General features: G+C 30.2%; 1 protein-coding gene and 1 pseudogene across 2 annotated transcripts; one reads left to right on the top strand and one right to left on the bottom strand.

Moving 5' to 3' along the window:
- The first annotated feature begins 2,065 nt into the window (after positions 1 to 2,065).
- On the top strand, positions 2,066 to 3,329 carry LOC114379142 (annotated as a pseudogene). Its single transcript, XR_003659421.1, has one exon. The product of XR_003659421.1 is annotated as a protein N-lysine methyltransferase METTL21A-like (transcript).
- Positions 3,330 to 4,872: 1,543 nt separating this feature from the next.
- On the bottom strand, positions 4,873 to 7,877 carry LOC114378587 (NAC domain-containing protein 73-like). Its single transcript, XM_028337224.1, has 3 exons — positions 7,382 to 7,877; positions 6,820 to 7,012; positions 4,873 to 5,799 (listed from the first exon to the last, which is right to left on the bottom strand). The coding sequence occupies exons 1-3, from the start codon at positions 7,493 to 7,495 to the stop codon at positions 5,267 to 5,269; spliced, it is 840 nt and encodes a 279-aa protein (XP_028193025.1). The 5' UTR covers positions 7,496 to 7,877; the 3' UTR covers positions 4,873 to 5,266.
- Between the last annotated feature and the right edge of the window lie 5,853 nt (positions 7,878 to 13,730).

Below are 13,730 nucleotides of genomic sequence, written 5' to 3'. Positions count from 1 at the left end.
AGCATTTTTGTCTGCCTGGGTAGCAACGAAAAACAAGGGGTACACGTGCACATGGTATCACTATTTTTGCACAAGACTTAACAGTTAATCCTATGCTTGGTTGCATTGTTTGATCAAACGGGATGGGAAAGAAAAAATACGGATCAAAAGAAAAAGAGAGGGAAAAGTGTAAAGAAAAACCATTTTATTGAGTTTTGACTGCAGCACTCACCACGTTATGATTTTGTTTTTACTTTTGGTCACATGATGACGTACGTGGTGTGGTGGGACAAGTTAATTATCAAATATTTTTTCAAGTTTATAAGCACCGCATTTCTTTTTAAGTGAAATATAGGAGATGATTAAAGATTTGACAGCCTTTGATGATGATAAAGTTTAATGTAGGGAAGACATGTTAAATGATAATTGCCATGCATGAAGTCTACTCGTAAGATCTTCACATGGCACGTATCGCGCGTATTTTACTTTCTAGTGATCTGACAACACAGTTGAGATTTAGTCCCTTCAACTCCACATTTTATACTCGAAACGATTTGGGTTAGGTTTAAATTCATGATTTAATTCTATTAAATTTAAATTAAAAAAAATTAATAATTTAACTTAAATCAATCTATTCGTAAACGATTAAAATTTGAGTTATATCAACAGTTAAAACATTTAATTTTTATCATTATTTTAAAAAATCTAACTTTTATAAGCTATTTTTTTTCTGTTAAATGAAATATAAAATACATTACTTATATAATTGTTACTTATAGTTAAATAGTGAAAAGAAAAAAAATCTAGTGAAGAATCGTATTATTATCACATAAGCTAATATATCATTTTAAACATTATTTAAAAACTAAAATATAATAAACAAATACCACACTCACAAAACAAAAAAACTAAGAAAATAAAATTATTAAGGTATAATTTGACAATTCTACTATTTTCAAATAGTCAAATAAATAGTATCAACTTAAATTTCAACTAAATCTAAAATAGTTTAAAATAAATTAAAGAATCAAAGAGTAAGATTAACAAGTTAACAAATTCATATATTAAAACTCATAATCTAACTCAAAATTTAACAGATTTAAATAAGTTGGATCAAATTTTGTCCCAACACAAAAATATCCAATTTAAATTATTTGTATTTGTTCATATGAATTTAGATTTATAAGTGATAAATAACTCGTGCATGTGAGACTCTTACAATATTTTTACTTGACATCACTATAGAAAATTAAGATTTTTGAGTAAACCAAAAATAAACAATCAAGGTTTGTGAGTCAGTATGCAAGTACCAATGAGACACGTATATAGGAGTAAAATTTGATTCAACAAAATTATGGAAAAAGTTCGAGGATAGAAATCCCTACTTAACACGTATATTGTGTTTAATATATGGAAGAGTAACTAATATGATGGATGAAAATGGAGAATAGAAAATCGGTAAAAATAAAATACTATAAAATAAAAAGCATATAAGGCCATGTTGCAATTTGATGTATATTTAATTATTTATTGCAATTTATAAGAAAAAGAATAAATGAAAAGTTTATAAAGCATATCCATTGTGTTTATCAGAAAACAACATAATCTATCTACTGTTAACTTAAAACTAAAGCAATAAATTTGCTAAAATTTAGTTAAAAAGTACCAAAATTGAATAATAGTAAGGTAAAAAAAATGTAGCTTTACATATGAAAATAGAGGGAGAGAAATTGAATAATTCATAGAATTGATTTCTCTCATTCACTCATTGGAATTTGTTCCTGATACAATAGGAGACATCCATTATCCCGGCTGAAAAGGGCGAGAAATTGATCAAATTTTGAAAACAAAACAGGTTGAAGAATTGGATTGATAAAGTCTGGACTTAGTGTCCATCTTTCATTTTAGAAATGGGCACATTAGACTAAGGCCCATAAACGTGAGGCTATTACTTCCTGCACCCTTTCCGGAATGCTTTTGTCTTCCGGATTTGTCATTCTGAACGCAAGAAAAGGGGTGCATTCCGTAATGTAATTTTAGATTCCGGATTTACCATTCCTGAAGCATTAAAGGAGGTGTTGGAGCAACTTGGGAGGTGCAGGAAACAATAGCCTAAAGGTGAACATTCTAGAACCCAAATCGACCTCTTGGCCCACAACCCAAAACAAAGAACAATCGAACATCTTCCGTCTCCAGCGTTGCGTGTTAGAAACTTCGAATCGAAACTTCACACAGCGAGAGAGAGAGAGAGAGAGAGAGAATAGAGAAAGCATGAAGCTCACAGACTCGCCGGGGATCGAACTTCCGGTGAACGACGCCGTTTTGTCCCTTCAGCAAGACAACGGGTCCATGCACGTGGGAACCTCCGTGTGGCCCTGCTCCCTCGTCCTCGTCAAATTCGCGGAGCGCTGGGCCCCACCCTCTGACATCAACAACAACAACCCTTAAGCCCGCGTGCTCGACTTCGAAGGCAAACGGGCCGTGGAACTCGGCACGGGCTGCGGCGTTGCGGGTATGGGCCTCTACCTACTGGGCCTGACGGACCTGCTCCTCACCGTCATCTTTCCCGTCATGCCGGCCCTGAAACGCAACCTGAAAGTCAGCAAGCCCATCCTCCGCAAGACCCTGAAACACTCCGTGCTCTACTGGAACAACCCGCAGCAGATCGCAGCCCTAAACCCTCCCTTCGATTTCGCCGTCGCGACGGACTTCGTTTACATCCGCGAATCCGTTCCTTCGCTTGTTTCTGCTATGGAAACACTCGTCTACGACAACGGCGTCGTTTTGCTCGGGTACCGGCTTAGGTCACCCGAGGCGCACGAGCTTTTCTGGGAACTCTGTGAACGAGTCTTCCACGTTGAGAAAGTCCCGCACGAGCATCTGCATCCCGATTATGCTTACGAGGAAACCGATGTTTATCTTTTGGGGAAGAAAAACAAGAAACAGTGACTGATTTTAGGTAATTTAGAAATTTATGTTACATTACAGTTCAGTGACTCAAAAAAATAATATTTTTACTTTATTGAGATGGTTTTAGAATAAATTAATGCACAAAAAAAAAAAATAGAAATTAGAATAGCTAGCAGCATTTGAAGAATGTTGTGCTGGTTGTTTAAACGTCCGTGTCGTTGTCTGTTTGGTTTGGTGCACAAGAATAAAATTGGGGTCAGTCACCAACCGCAAGTTAAATCCGTGATCTCTGTTGACTGAATTTTGGATATCGGAATCATGGAAAAAGGTTAATTTTGTTTCAGGGTGAAAGATGTTATTTGTGTTCCTATAGACTGTAAACTTATTTGCAAGTTCACAACTCCTTGGATCATTTTATATAAGACGGGAAACTTTTGCAATCAAAGCAATGCCACTAATATTTTTCAAGGGAACAAATTGTATGTATATTCACTCTTTGGTGTTGGTTCCAGCTTGAGTTTGTGTTTTAATGAATCATTTTATTGCTGGGTTTGCTCAAGCACGCTTATGTTTTATACAGGTTTGACTTTTGATTGTTTTGATAGGTTTATTTTTGCTCTTGGTTTCATTCTGATAAGTAAGCATTGAGGTAGAGAATATAGGCCTGCGAATTGGATAGTGGTAAATTAGATGAAACAAGCAATAGTCCTGCAAGATAATATTGGAGTCATATGAAAATACAAAATTAAGTGGTATCTGATTCTGGATATTTTCTAATTTTTCATCTCATTGCTAATTGAGAATGAAATCATTTTTGTCTCTTTTCCAACACTCCCTCAATTGGTTCTTGAAGATTTTGACCTTCGTATGTGTTCCCGATTGAGTAAAATAATATTGTAGAGTTCTTTTCACATCTAATATCACTGAAATACAGTGAAATTAGGGAATGGTTACCTTGATTTATTTGCATTTTTCATATTGATGCTGTTATTTTGACATCTGATAGCAGTTTTTGTTAGAACGCCAATGGATGGTCTAACAATAGCACGTCATATTTAAAGCACACAGCAATTCTGTCATCGGCATTTTATTGTCACTGGTATTCCCATAAAAAGGATGGTTTAATTTGCAGCGATGCATAACAACCTAGAATGAAATTTTTCGTACTTGGAAATTCACGATAATGGCATAAATTGTTAGGTTTAATTACTTATTTGTTTCTTATAGTTTTATCATTTGTATTTTTTAATTTTTTTATATTTTATATTTTAATTTTTTTTTTGTCTTTATAATTTGAAAGTGATTTTTTTTTTAATTTTTATAATTTATATTTTAATTTTTTTTAATCCTTATAATTTAAAAATGATTTTTTTAATTTTTATTCTTTATATTTTAATTTTTTTAATCATTCTTATCAAGATATAAGTAACATTATCCATTATAATTAACTATAAAAATATTAAAAAGTAATTCATAATTAATTTATTGTAAGATAATTTATAATAAAAAAATAATTAATAATTTATAATTAATTTGTAGTTAATTATTTTTATATCTAAAATATCATTTTTAAACTATAGAGATTAAAAGAGAATTAAAATTAAAAATTAAAAAAATCATTTTTAAACGATAGAGATTAAAAGAGAATTAAAATATAAATTATATGAATTAAAAAAATCATATTCAAACTATATGAATTAAAAAGTACGAATCATGAAATTATATTGATCAAATAAATAATTTAATCAAAATTGTTATTTATATATCCCTTTTTTTAAAACACTTTTTATAATTTACTTTCTCTTTATTTCTTTCCATTATATAACTTATTGCGTATCTCTATTTCTTCTCTTCTTATCACTGTTTTAAGAAAAAAACAGTATAAATTTGCAATTAGAATATAATTTCTCTAATCATATGCATAGTCAAAATTAAAAACTCAGTAAAAAAAAAACGCAGACAGAATCTTAAGTTCAAGAGTGCTTTAGATGAAAGTCATGTTGGCACAGATTGATGGTTAGTATTTACCCAAGTAAGGACAATTGAGATATGTTTTCGTGTCACTGTACAAAGCATGATAACAGCTACCATTCAAAAATTTCAAAAGAATAAAAGAAAGAAAACAAAGTTACAAGCCAAATCATTTTGTTTTTTTCTTTACGTTGCCCCCCTCACCCCCTCCTTTTTTTTCCTCAGTTGAAGTATCTGACCACTAGCTTTCAGATGAAGCAGTTTCTCCTTATTCTGTGCCACCTTTTTCCCTCCTAACTATTTCTAGTTGGTTATTAACTTATTTCTTCATTGCAGAATACAATTGCAATGTTCCAATTCCATGCATGACATATATCACCTTTCCTCATACCCTCCACCGCTACTTTCAAGGAATGAAAGTAGCACCACCATGGACTGGGAAATGGGAGACTAATTGTGCAGTGCTGGACCTATGCTGGTCCCCTTGATCAAAGGATACAAAAGAATTATTGTAGTACTCAACATAGCCAGTGTTCTTATGATTAGTTACCTCATGCACGCCTTCACCCTTTAGTTTTGCAGGATATGAGTCTTTCATGAGTGAGCCACATTGTCTAGGCTGTGTTTGATAGAAAACTTTGGAGACCACCAACTCCCCTTCCTTCTCCTCTTCATTGTTGCCAAGGTGGTACTGGTGCATGACCCAGTTTGTTTTCTCGGGCTTCCTTTGTTTTCTGTAGTTAGTGTAAAGCACAAGAATTTTCTTGTACCCTTTCAACTTGCCACTTATGAAGACTGGCCTAGTTTTACCTGTTTTGTGCCACCGTGTCTCACTGCCATCTGCATCTGTGTGCACCTTTCTCCTTTTCCTTGTTCCGGTCGTGTATGCTTTGGAAGGCCTGTGAAAGAAATGTCGGATCAACCCATCTTTGCTAACTCCTGCAGTAAAATTCATTAAAGCATTTAGATGTTAGTTTACATATTAAAACTATCATGAGATATATACTATCAATCAATCAAATATTACTGGAGACATAAATGTTTAATAGTTATTATAAAAATTAATAAACTTACTTTATAATATAATTTATAATTAAATGACACTATAAAATTATTTTATACCCACCTTAGCGAGTGCATGACGTATTTACTTTCAAACTAATATCTTCTTACTATGTGAAGAGCTTTGTTGTGTCAGATCAAGGAAGAGAAACAGTTATAAGCACAACTTTTGGTTGCATGCATTTTCACCCAATAAATATATAATTATATATAAAAGAAATAGAGACGTTTTGTTGGGTATATTTTTATATTTATTTTATTCTTATAATTATATTCATAATTTATTATTTTATCTTTATAATTATCTTATCAAACCTAAAACTATCCACTATTTTCCATTATCTTTTATTTATTAAAAAACATGAAAAAATAGTTAGGCACGGAGTACTTATTTTTTCCTAATTAAAATAAGAATCTTATTCATCAGTATTCTTATTATATTGGTTTAAAGAACTTAAAAGAAAAAATATATATTTATTATAGTAATCATAGAAAAACGTTAAAAAAATCATAAAAAAATATAATTTTAAACATAGCAATGATTTTTTTTTTAATTTTTTAACCAATACGAAAAGGATACCTATTAACCCTCTTCAAATAAAAGATGTTATAAAAATGGATCACATAATGATGCAATGGTCACATCTTCTGTCCAAAAGTATGACTTCAGCAAAGCTCAGGCTTTTTTCGTTTGAAGTTGCTGAAGTTTAAAGGAAACAAACGTCTGACCATATATTTCAAGGAACTATATATATGTATATTATGTTTGGCAAAATATACAAAAATGAAAATTAAAATGTAATTTGTAGGACATGAGATGAGATTCCTTATTAGAAATGTTGAAAGACTAAAAGATAATGGAAATCAATAATCACAAATGGCTTATATTTAATTGACCTGGCAACTTCTCTGGATGGGTACAGCAGATTCCATTCTCGCCTTCAAGAGTAGGGATGAACTCATCAATTAAAGGATGAAGCTTATGAATATCAGAGCGCACCTTCGCTTCCAAATGTTCAAGAATCTCCTGATCAGTAGGATCAAACTTCACTCCAGCAGGAAGTCCAGGCAAGTCATGAATTCCAGCAGCCTAAAAATTAATACCAAAAAAAATATATATATATATATTCTTGAAATGAATGCCCCAAATCTAATAAAATAGAAAAAATAAAGACAAAACTTAGCTATAATTCGTTAGGTTCTGTTGGTGTTATTCTCTCATCAGAAAGTTTCACTTCGGTATACTATGTATTAAAAGATGTATTAAAAGATTATATACGTAGATTGTTGTTATGAAATTCTAATTATGATTAGAGAACAACATCAACAATACTTATGAAACTGTATCTAAGTTTTGTAATAAATAAACATACCCTTAGATCATTAAATTCAAACTACAATAGAAAACAAAAAGGATAATGATAAGCATTCATTGACTTAATAAGGAGTTTATGTGAACCTGCTCCTGGCATTTGACGTGATGACCACATGTAGGACATGTTCTGATCAAGCTATCTTTGTGCCTCTCCACAATGATGCTATGGTTGTTTTCAGGGTAACTGCACTGAGTCATTTCCTTGTTATCCTCTTTAATTTCACCCTCATTCCATTTCTGGATATCTTCTTCTCTAGTGTCCTCTTATGCTGCTATAAAAAAGAAATGGAACAGAAACCGAACAAGATGGACCGGGGAAGACTGAGATATAGGTTGAGCTATATAAGAGATGAATTTAAAGTAGTAATAATTAAATAGAAGTGGAAAAGAAAATGTTGTCTCTTCTAAAGGTTGCTCCCCCTCATGCCAGTTTTTGTTGAAGGGTGGGAAGGAATTAAATTCTCCCTTACTTTTTTTGGTGCTTTCTTTTGCATGAGAGAATATATTGCAGTCTTTCCCAACCTCTCTCTTGCCCTTAGGAGGAAGAGAGGAGAGAATGATACCTAAAAATTCTAAATATAGGGAGTGGGACTCGTGATAAGTGATGGGGTTAGTTGCAGAGAGAAAGAAGAATGAAAAGAAATAAGATATAAGATTGCTTAGATCTCAAGTTTTGCTTTGCTTTGTATATTTGTATGAAAACTTGTAGAGGAATAAATGTAGATTTTTGTCCTTTATAGTCTGACTAAAGGTAGCTTTGAATTTAATTAAAAATTAAAACGAAACCAGTTTTAACATGGAAAGGAACAATTAATATAAGGATAGAAGAGCTAGTAGAGTGGGATTGGGGCAACCTAATGTAAGCACAGAGCCACAAACTTAGGTCCAATGTCACCCTGGAGTACAGATTAAGTTTAAAATATTATTACCAGAAAACTAAGAAGAAAATTGAAGGAAACATTTTTCAGCCTACCATAACTCCATTCCTTCACGTAGACTTCTCATGCATAGCAAGAAACTCTTCTCCTCTCTCTCTCAATGTAACTTGACAGGCTTAGCCTTCAACATCATTGATAGTTGCAGCTCACTATCTTTTGCCACATGGCATGAGCAAATGCGACCGTATGTCAATATTTATGTACTAGGAGAAGGAAAAGGAAAATAGCAAATATATGAAAACACTATATATGTTTACCTGTACGGATTGATTCATATTTTTTTAACACATTTTTTATTATATATTTAAAGTTTATAAAATTATAATATTCATTAAATAAGATGCTGAGACCTATAAAATAATTTTTTCTGTGAATTTCAACCCATAAAAGAAAAGAATATTCCTAATTTTTTTAATATTTATATGACATGTTTATACAAATTGTATCATCTTTATTAATAAAGATGAGAGATATTAATATATTAAAAGAACTAAGTTAAATCATTCAACATGTGAATTAGTTAATGTGAAATCATTTTATTTTAACTAATAGTATTGACTACAAGTCCCAAGTATGCCCAAGTGAACAAAATAATCCCTCGTGAACATATATAGTACATGTTACTTTTTTCAATCATTACTAATTTCCGAAAACCTTTTTTTTTTATATTTTAAATCTCGACAACTTAACTGAACATATATAATACATGTTACTTTTAACAGAATTGTTAGCATATGCTGAAGAGATTAGATTTATTTAAACTACTCAAGGTACGTGTTTAATATATTTAAAAATAAACGACTGATAAATTTTCCCAAAACTCATTGCAAATTGTTCCATAAATAGACGGAACTTTCTGCTTTTTTTAATTTTAAGGAATTTTCTGTATTTAGCAATAGTAATATTTGAACATAAACTTTTTTATTTATTTTACAATAGATAGTATTAATAATCCATATGCAATACAAGAAACTTATTCCGAATGGACGCCATTGCACACTACAGGTACAAGAATCAGAAGAACGTGTATCATGAGAATAGCCAAATAGGACCACGTACGTATTATAAGAAAGAATCTTAATTATCTTATTTAATACTTTTGGCTTTAATTACCAAAGTTCACCATACATGGTGATAAAAAAAAAAAAAAAACAGCATTGCCATGTAATACCAAAAATTTTCATGCAATAATTATTAGAATGGACATATTTATATTTCATTAAATAGATATATATGTAAGTTAAGAAATAAATAAAAATAGAGAATTTGATAAATAAAGTCACCTTAATTCTATAAACTTACATGCAAGTATGTTGAATGTGTGAATCAAATATAAAATTGTTTTTAATTAATTTAATCAGTAATTTAGAATTTGAGCACTTTATATTTAGGAATTTTTTTATATAAAAAATGCCATCCATGAATAAAAGCATAAACTTCCAGCTGTACGGCGGTTCTCTATAATAGGATAACATCATTTATCAAACTGGAAAGGCAAAAGGTTTGGAGGATTAGAATATATACTCATAGTTCAGTTTATATTAGTTGTGGTGTTTTCGATTGCGTTCCTTTTTTCTTTTATCTTTATTTTTTTCTTAATTATTTAGAAGTGAAGTGATATGAGATCTCAATGATTAGCACTTCACTTCGATTTTATTTAATTTCTTCTAACCTTCCAGCTTTTTAGTTACACCAATGATGAGTGAGACTCTAAGCCCAAAGATACTTGGACTTGCTGAAGCAAAAGCTAGCCAGACACCACAAATATTTTGGGTTTGAGGGGGCTCGCGCTTAAGAAAAAAAAATTAAATGTAAGAGTAAGACTTGTGTAGTATAAAAAAAGAAAAATGATCAATGTCACTTATCCGTATCCTAAATTTAGTAGCATATTTTAATCTGATACATTCTTAATATAATTTTTCTTATATTATTATTCAATTACAAATCATTTTAATCAGGGATGAATGTGACTTTTAAAATTTTATGAGTCAATAATTTTATTATAAATAACAATTTAAATACAGTATAAAATAACTTGTACATTATTAATATATTCTAATAAAATTATAAAATGTTGTCAATTCCATTTTTATTTTATGAATTTGTTAATAAAGTTGTCATACTCAGCCAAAAAAAATAGAACAAAAGATTAACAATTCTTTGTTATCGTCATGAATAAAAAATAGTATTGGCTGTAGTGGGAAGTGGATTTGCACAACATTTTTGTTGCGCTTGTATTGTAACTTTGGCGAACCAACCTGGTACAACTTGTACTAGTTTAGTTGGTTACTCACTCTTAGGGAAAGACAAAAAAAAATGCGATTAAGTTACAAACTGAGTATTAGTTTCATAATAAACCTAAAAGGCTAAAGCACTTTCATGTACTAGCTAAAGGATTAGGTTTATTTGGTGGAGATCATGCTCACTCTGCTACCCTAGTAAGTAAACTTGAAGAAAAAAGAAAAATCACTTTAGGTTTTGTTGATATATTACGTGATGATTTTATTGAAAAAGATCAAAGTCATGATATTTATTTCACTTAGGATTTGATTTCTCTACCAGATGTTTTGCTTATTGTTTCATAGGATATTTTAGAATCTCACAAGAAAGTTAAAGATCCTAATTATCGTTATTGGAAAAAAAAAATTTAGTCGGTTACTTAAAATATATTTTGTTGGCTTGTTCAAAAAAAAAGTATTGGTGTTTAAAAAAAGATGGGAGCTATGGTCTCCAAACCCGGGGCATCCACTCTCAAGGATAATGTTAATTCTTTGACAAATGTATCAATTTGTCAAAGTAAGGTAAGATCGAGCGTTGAATCTACAAAAACTTTGATTGTACTCAGAGTTTGTATATACCAAGTTTTAAGCGAATGAATGACTAAAACTAAATATTTTTCAAAGTGATAGTGAAGAAATATAAAACTTCAACCATAATAAAGGATAAAAGAACATAGCAAGATGCAAGAGATAAGAAAAAAAACACTTGGAAGTGGAAATTTATGTTTGGTGTAGATTTTCATAGATGTCGTGGGTGCTTGACCTTTCAAAATTACTCTTGATGCAATGTTAAATATTTTTCATCATTTAAAGTTATTCCAACTATTACCTTCATCAACTAAACTATTTTAACATGATTTCTCATGTGAAATCATCTAATTTCACTCTTAATCCCTTAAGAGCTATACCAAATAATTTACTTTAAGAACAAAGATATATAAATAAGGCTAAATAACATCATTCTATCCTTAGACATGGATTACTTAAAAGCTCATTCAAGTTCTTAGGGTAAAAATATTTTTCAATGATTAAAACCTTATAACATACATGTAAATGGATGATCAAATCATAAAAGGCAATAAAGTTAGAAAGGAAACAATAATATTAAAATAACATTAAATGGATAGTAAAAATCATTACATCAAAGAATGTTTGATATCTAAGCCCCAACAATGGGTAATTTAGCCTCTCATAATTATGAGAGGCTCAAAAACAAAAGATGGAACAAGAAAAATAGAAGAAGAGCTCTCAAGGTGAATGTTTTTGCTTTAGAGCATGCCCTATATGAACTCCCTCCAAAGAGCATGGTATAGCCTTTTATAATCTTCAAAACAATGAACAACCACGCTTTCTGAAAAATGATTATGCGTTAAGCCAGCATGTGCGCGCTAAGTGTACATGCAAAGTACAGCTGACTTCAGTAATCATGCGCTAAGCCTACAAGCGCCCGCTTAGCATTCATGCTTGTTTGATACGCACTGAGCGTGCTACTTTAATTCTTCATACATCTTTCATTCTTCAATTCATATATCCAAAAACTCTATAAAATAAATACTGTAAATTTATTAACTTTAGCATTTTTAAGATAAAATTTTTTAAAAGAAACTAAATTCTTATCTTTTTAAGTCAAAAGAAGCATCCAAAGAGAAGAAATTAAACAATTACTATTTAATTTAAGTGCACAAACTAAATATGTATAACAATTATTAGATCGATACTTGTAATTCATAGCTATAGCAACAAAGTTTTCATGAAGGAGCCATTATATACTGAATAATTATGATAATTGAGGATTTGGAAAATTTTACAGGGTGTTATGATGTTTCAAGTAAGTTATTGGATTCCACACTCTTAAGTCTGTATTAGTATTGGTAACAAATTAAGTCTAAAAAATACCAACCTAGCACAAGAAAATATTGTTGGAAAATAAGAAGCAAAAATGATATGTTATGCCAAAGTAACTACCTTGAAAGCAAATTTTGGGACAGTTTTGGGGTAAATTTGATATCTAATTTGCGTGCTCCTAGATTTGTACAGCAATTAGATGAGTGTATTCAAGATTAGAAACATGTTTAGATGAGTAATATCCAAAAGAACAAAGATGAGTAGAGAAAAACAGGAAATACATGAAAGATAGTGATAGAAAGAGAGAATTTTCGTTGATGTGTCATAAAGTTCAACTTTTCAAACCTTATATAATGTTTCTATGCTTAATCCGTTGGCAAACGTTAACAAATAGCGATCAATTCTCAAATTGATTATAATAAAATCAAAATAGTATTGAAGAATAATAGTAATTCATTTTATTGCAAATGCAATTATATATAACTATCAAATTAACAATAACGGATTGAAAAAAAGAAAAGATTACCCATATGATATGTCATGATTGACGAATAATTTTTTCTCTAAGCATGTGTTTATGAGAAAAAAAATTATTGAAGAACATCAATTATTTAAATAAATCTCAATATCGAAAATGATTAGTTCTTATTTTTAGTCAGATATTTGGGTTTACTAAAAAAAGAAAATAACTGCACTTGAATATATATATTATATAAAAAAAGGGAAAGAATGACATTATTTCTATAATGAAGACTATAAAAAAGAAAATGAAGTATTTATTATAAAATGTAGAAAAGGTAGAATAACATATTTTATAACAAAATAGAAAGAAATAAATGATAATTGAATATCGTGATCTCTACAAATATATTTTGGATTCCTTACATATGCATTTGTCTATTTATGAATGACCATTATTGGATGAAGATCAAATTATTTATATATTGAATATGTATTTTTAAGTTAGATTTATCGTGATAAAATTTGAGTGTTAAATATTTAGAGTAATTTTATTCTGTATAATGATTTTATTGACTCAAACAAGATCTTTCATAAAAAATATTTAATCTTCATTCAATGGATTTGACTTACTGAGCGAATGTGACAAATTCCGATTTATACTATCAAATTTACTGTTATAAACTATAAAGTGAGTATTTCATATTTATTTTCATCTATTTTATTTTTCACTTCTTTTTTTCTTTGTATTATTAAACAGATTTTAAAACATGTTTCAACATTGAATGATGAAAAGTTGTCATCTTTTACTACTTTGGACTGCAATGGATGCAATCTCAATAGTAATGGCCCATTAATTGAAACCGGAAGTTAGACCCAAGATTTATTTGCACAAAAGTATTGAGTCTTTTC

Source organism: Glycine soja, chromosome 12, assembly GCF_004193775.1.
Source record: "Glycine soja cultivar W05 chromosome 12, ASM419377v2, whole genome shotgun sequence".
Taxonomy (NCBI): domain Eukaryota; kingdom Viridiplantae; phylum Streptophyta; class Magnoliopsida; order Fabales; family Fabaceae; genus Glycine; species Glycine soja.
The sequence above is the reverse complement of the archived record's forward strand: the minus strand, read 5'-3'. Positions and strand labels throughout refer to the sequence as shown.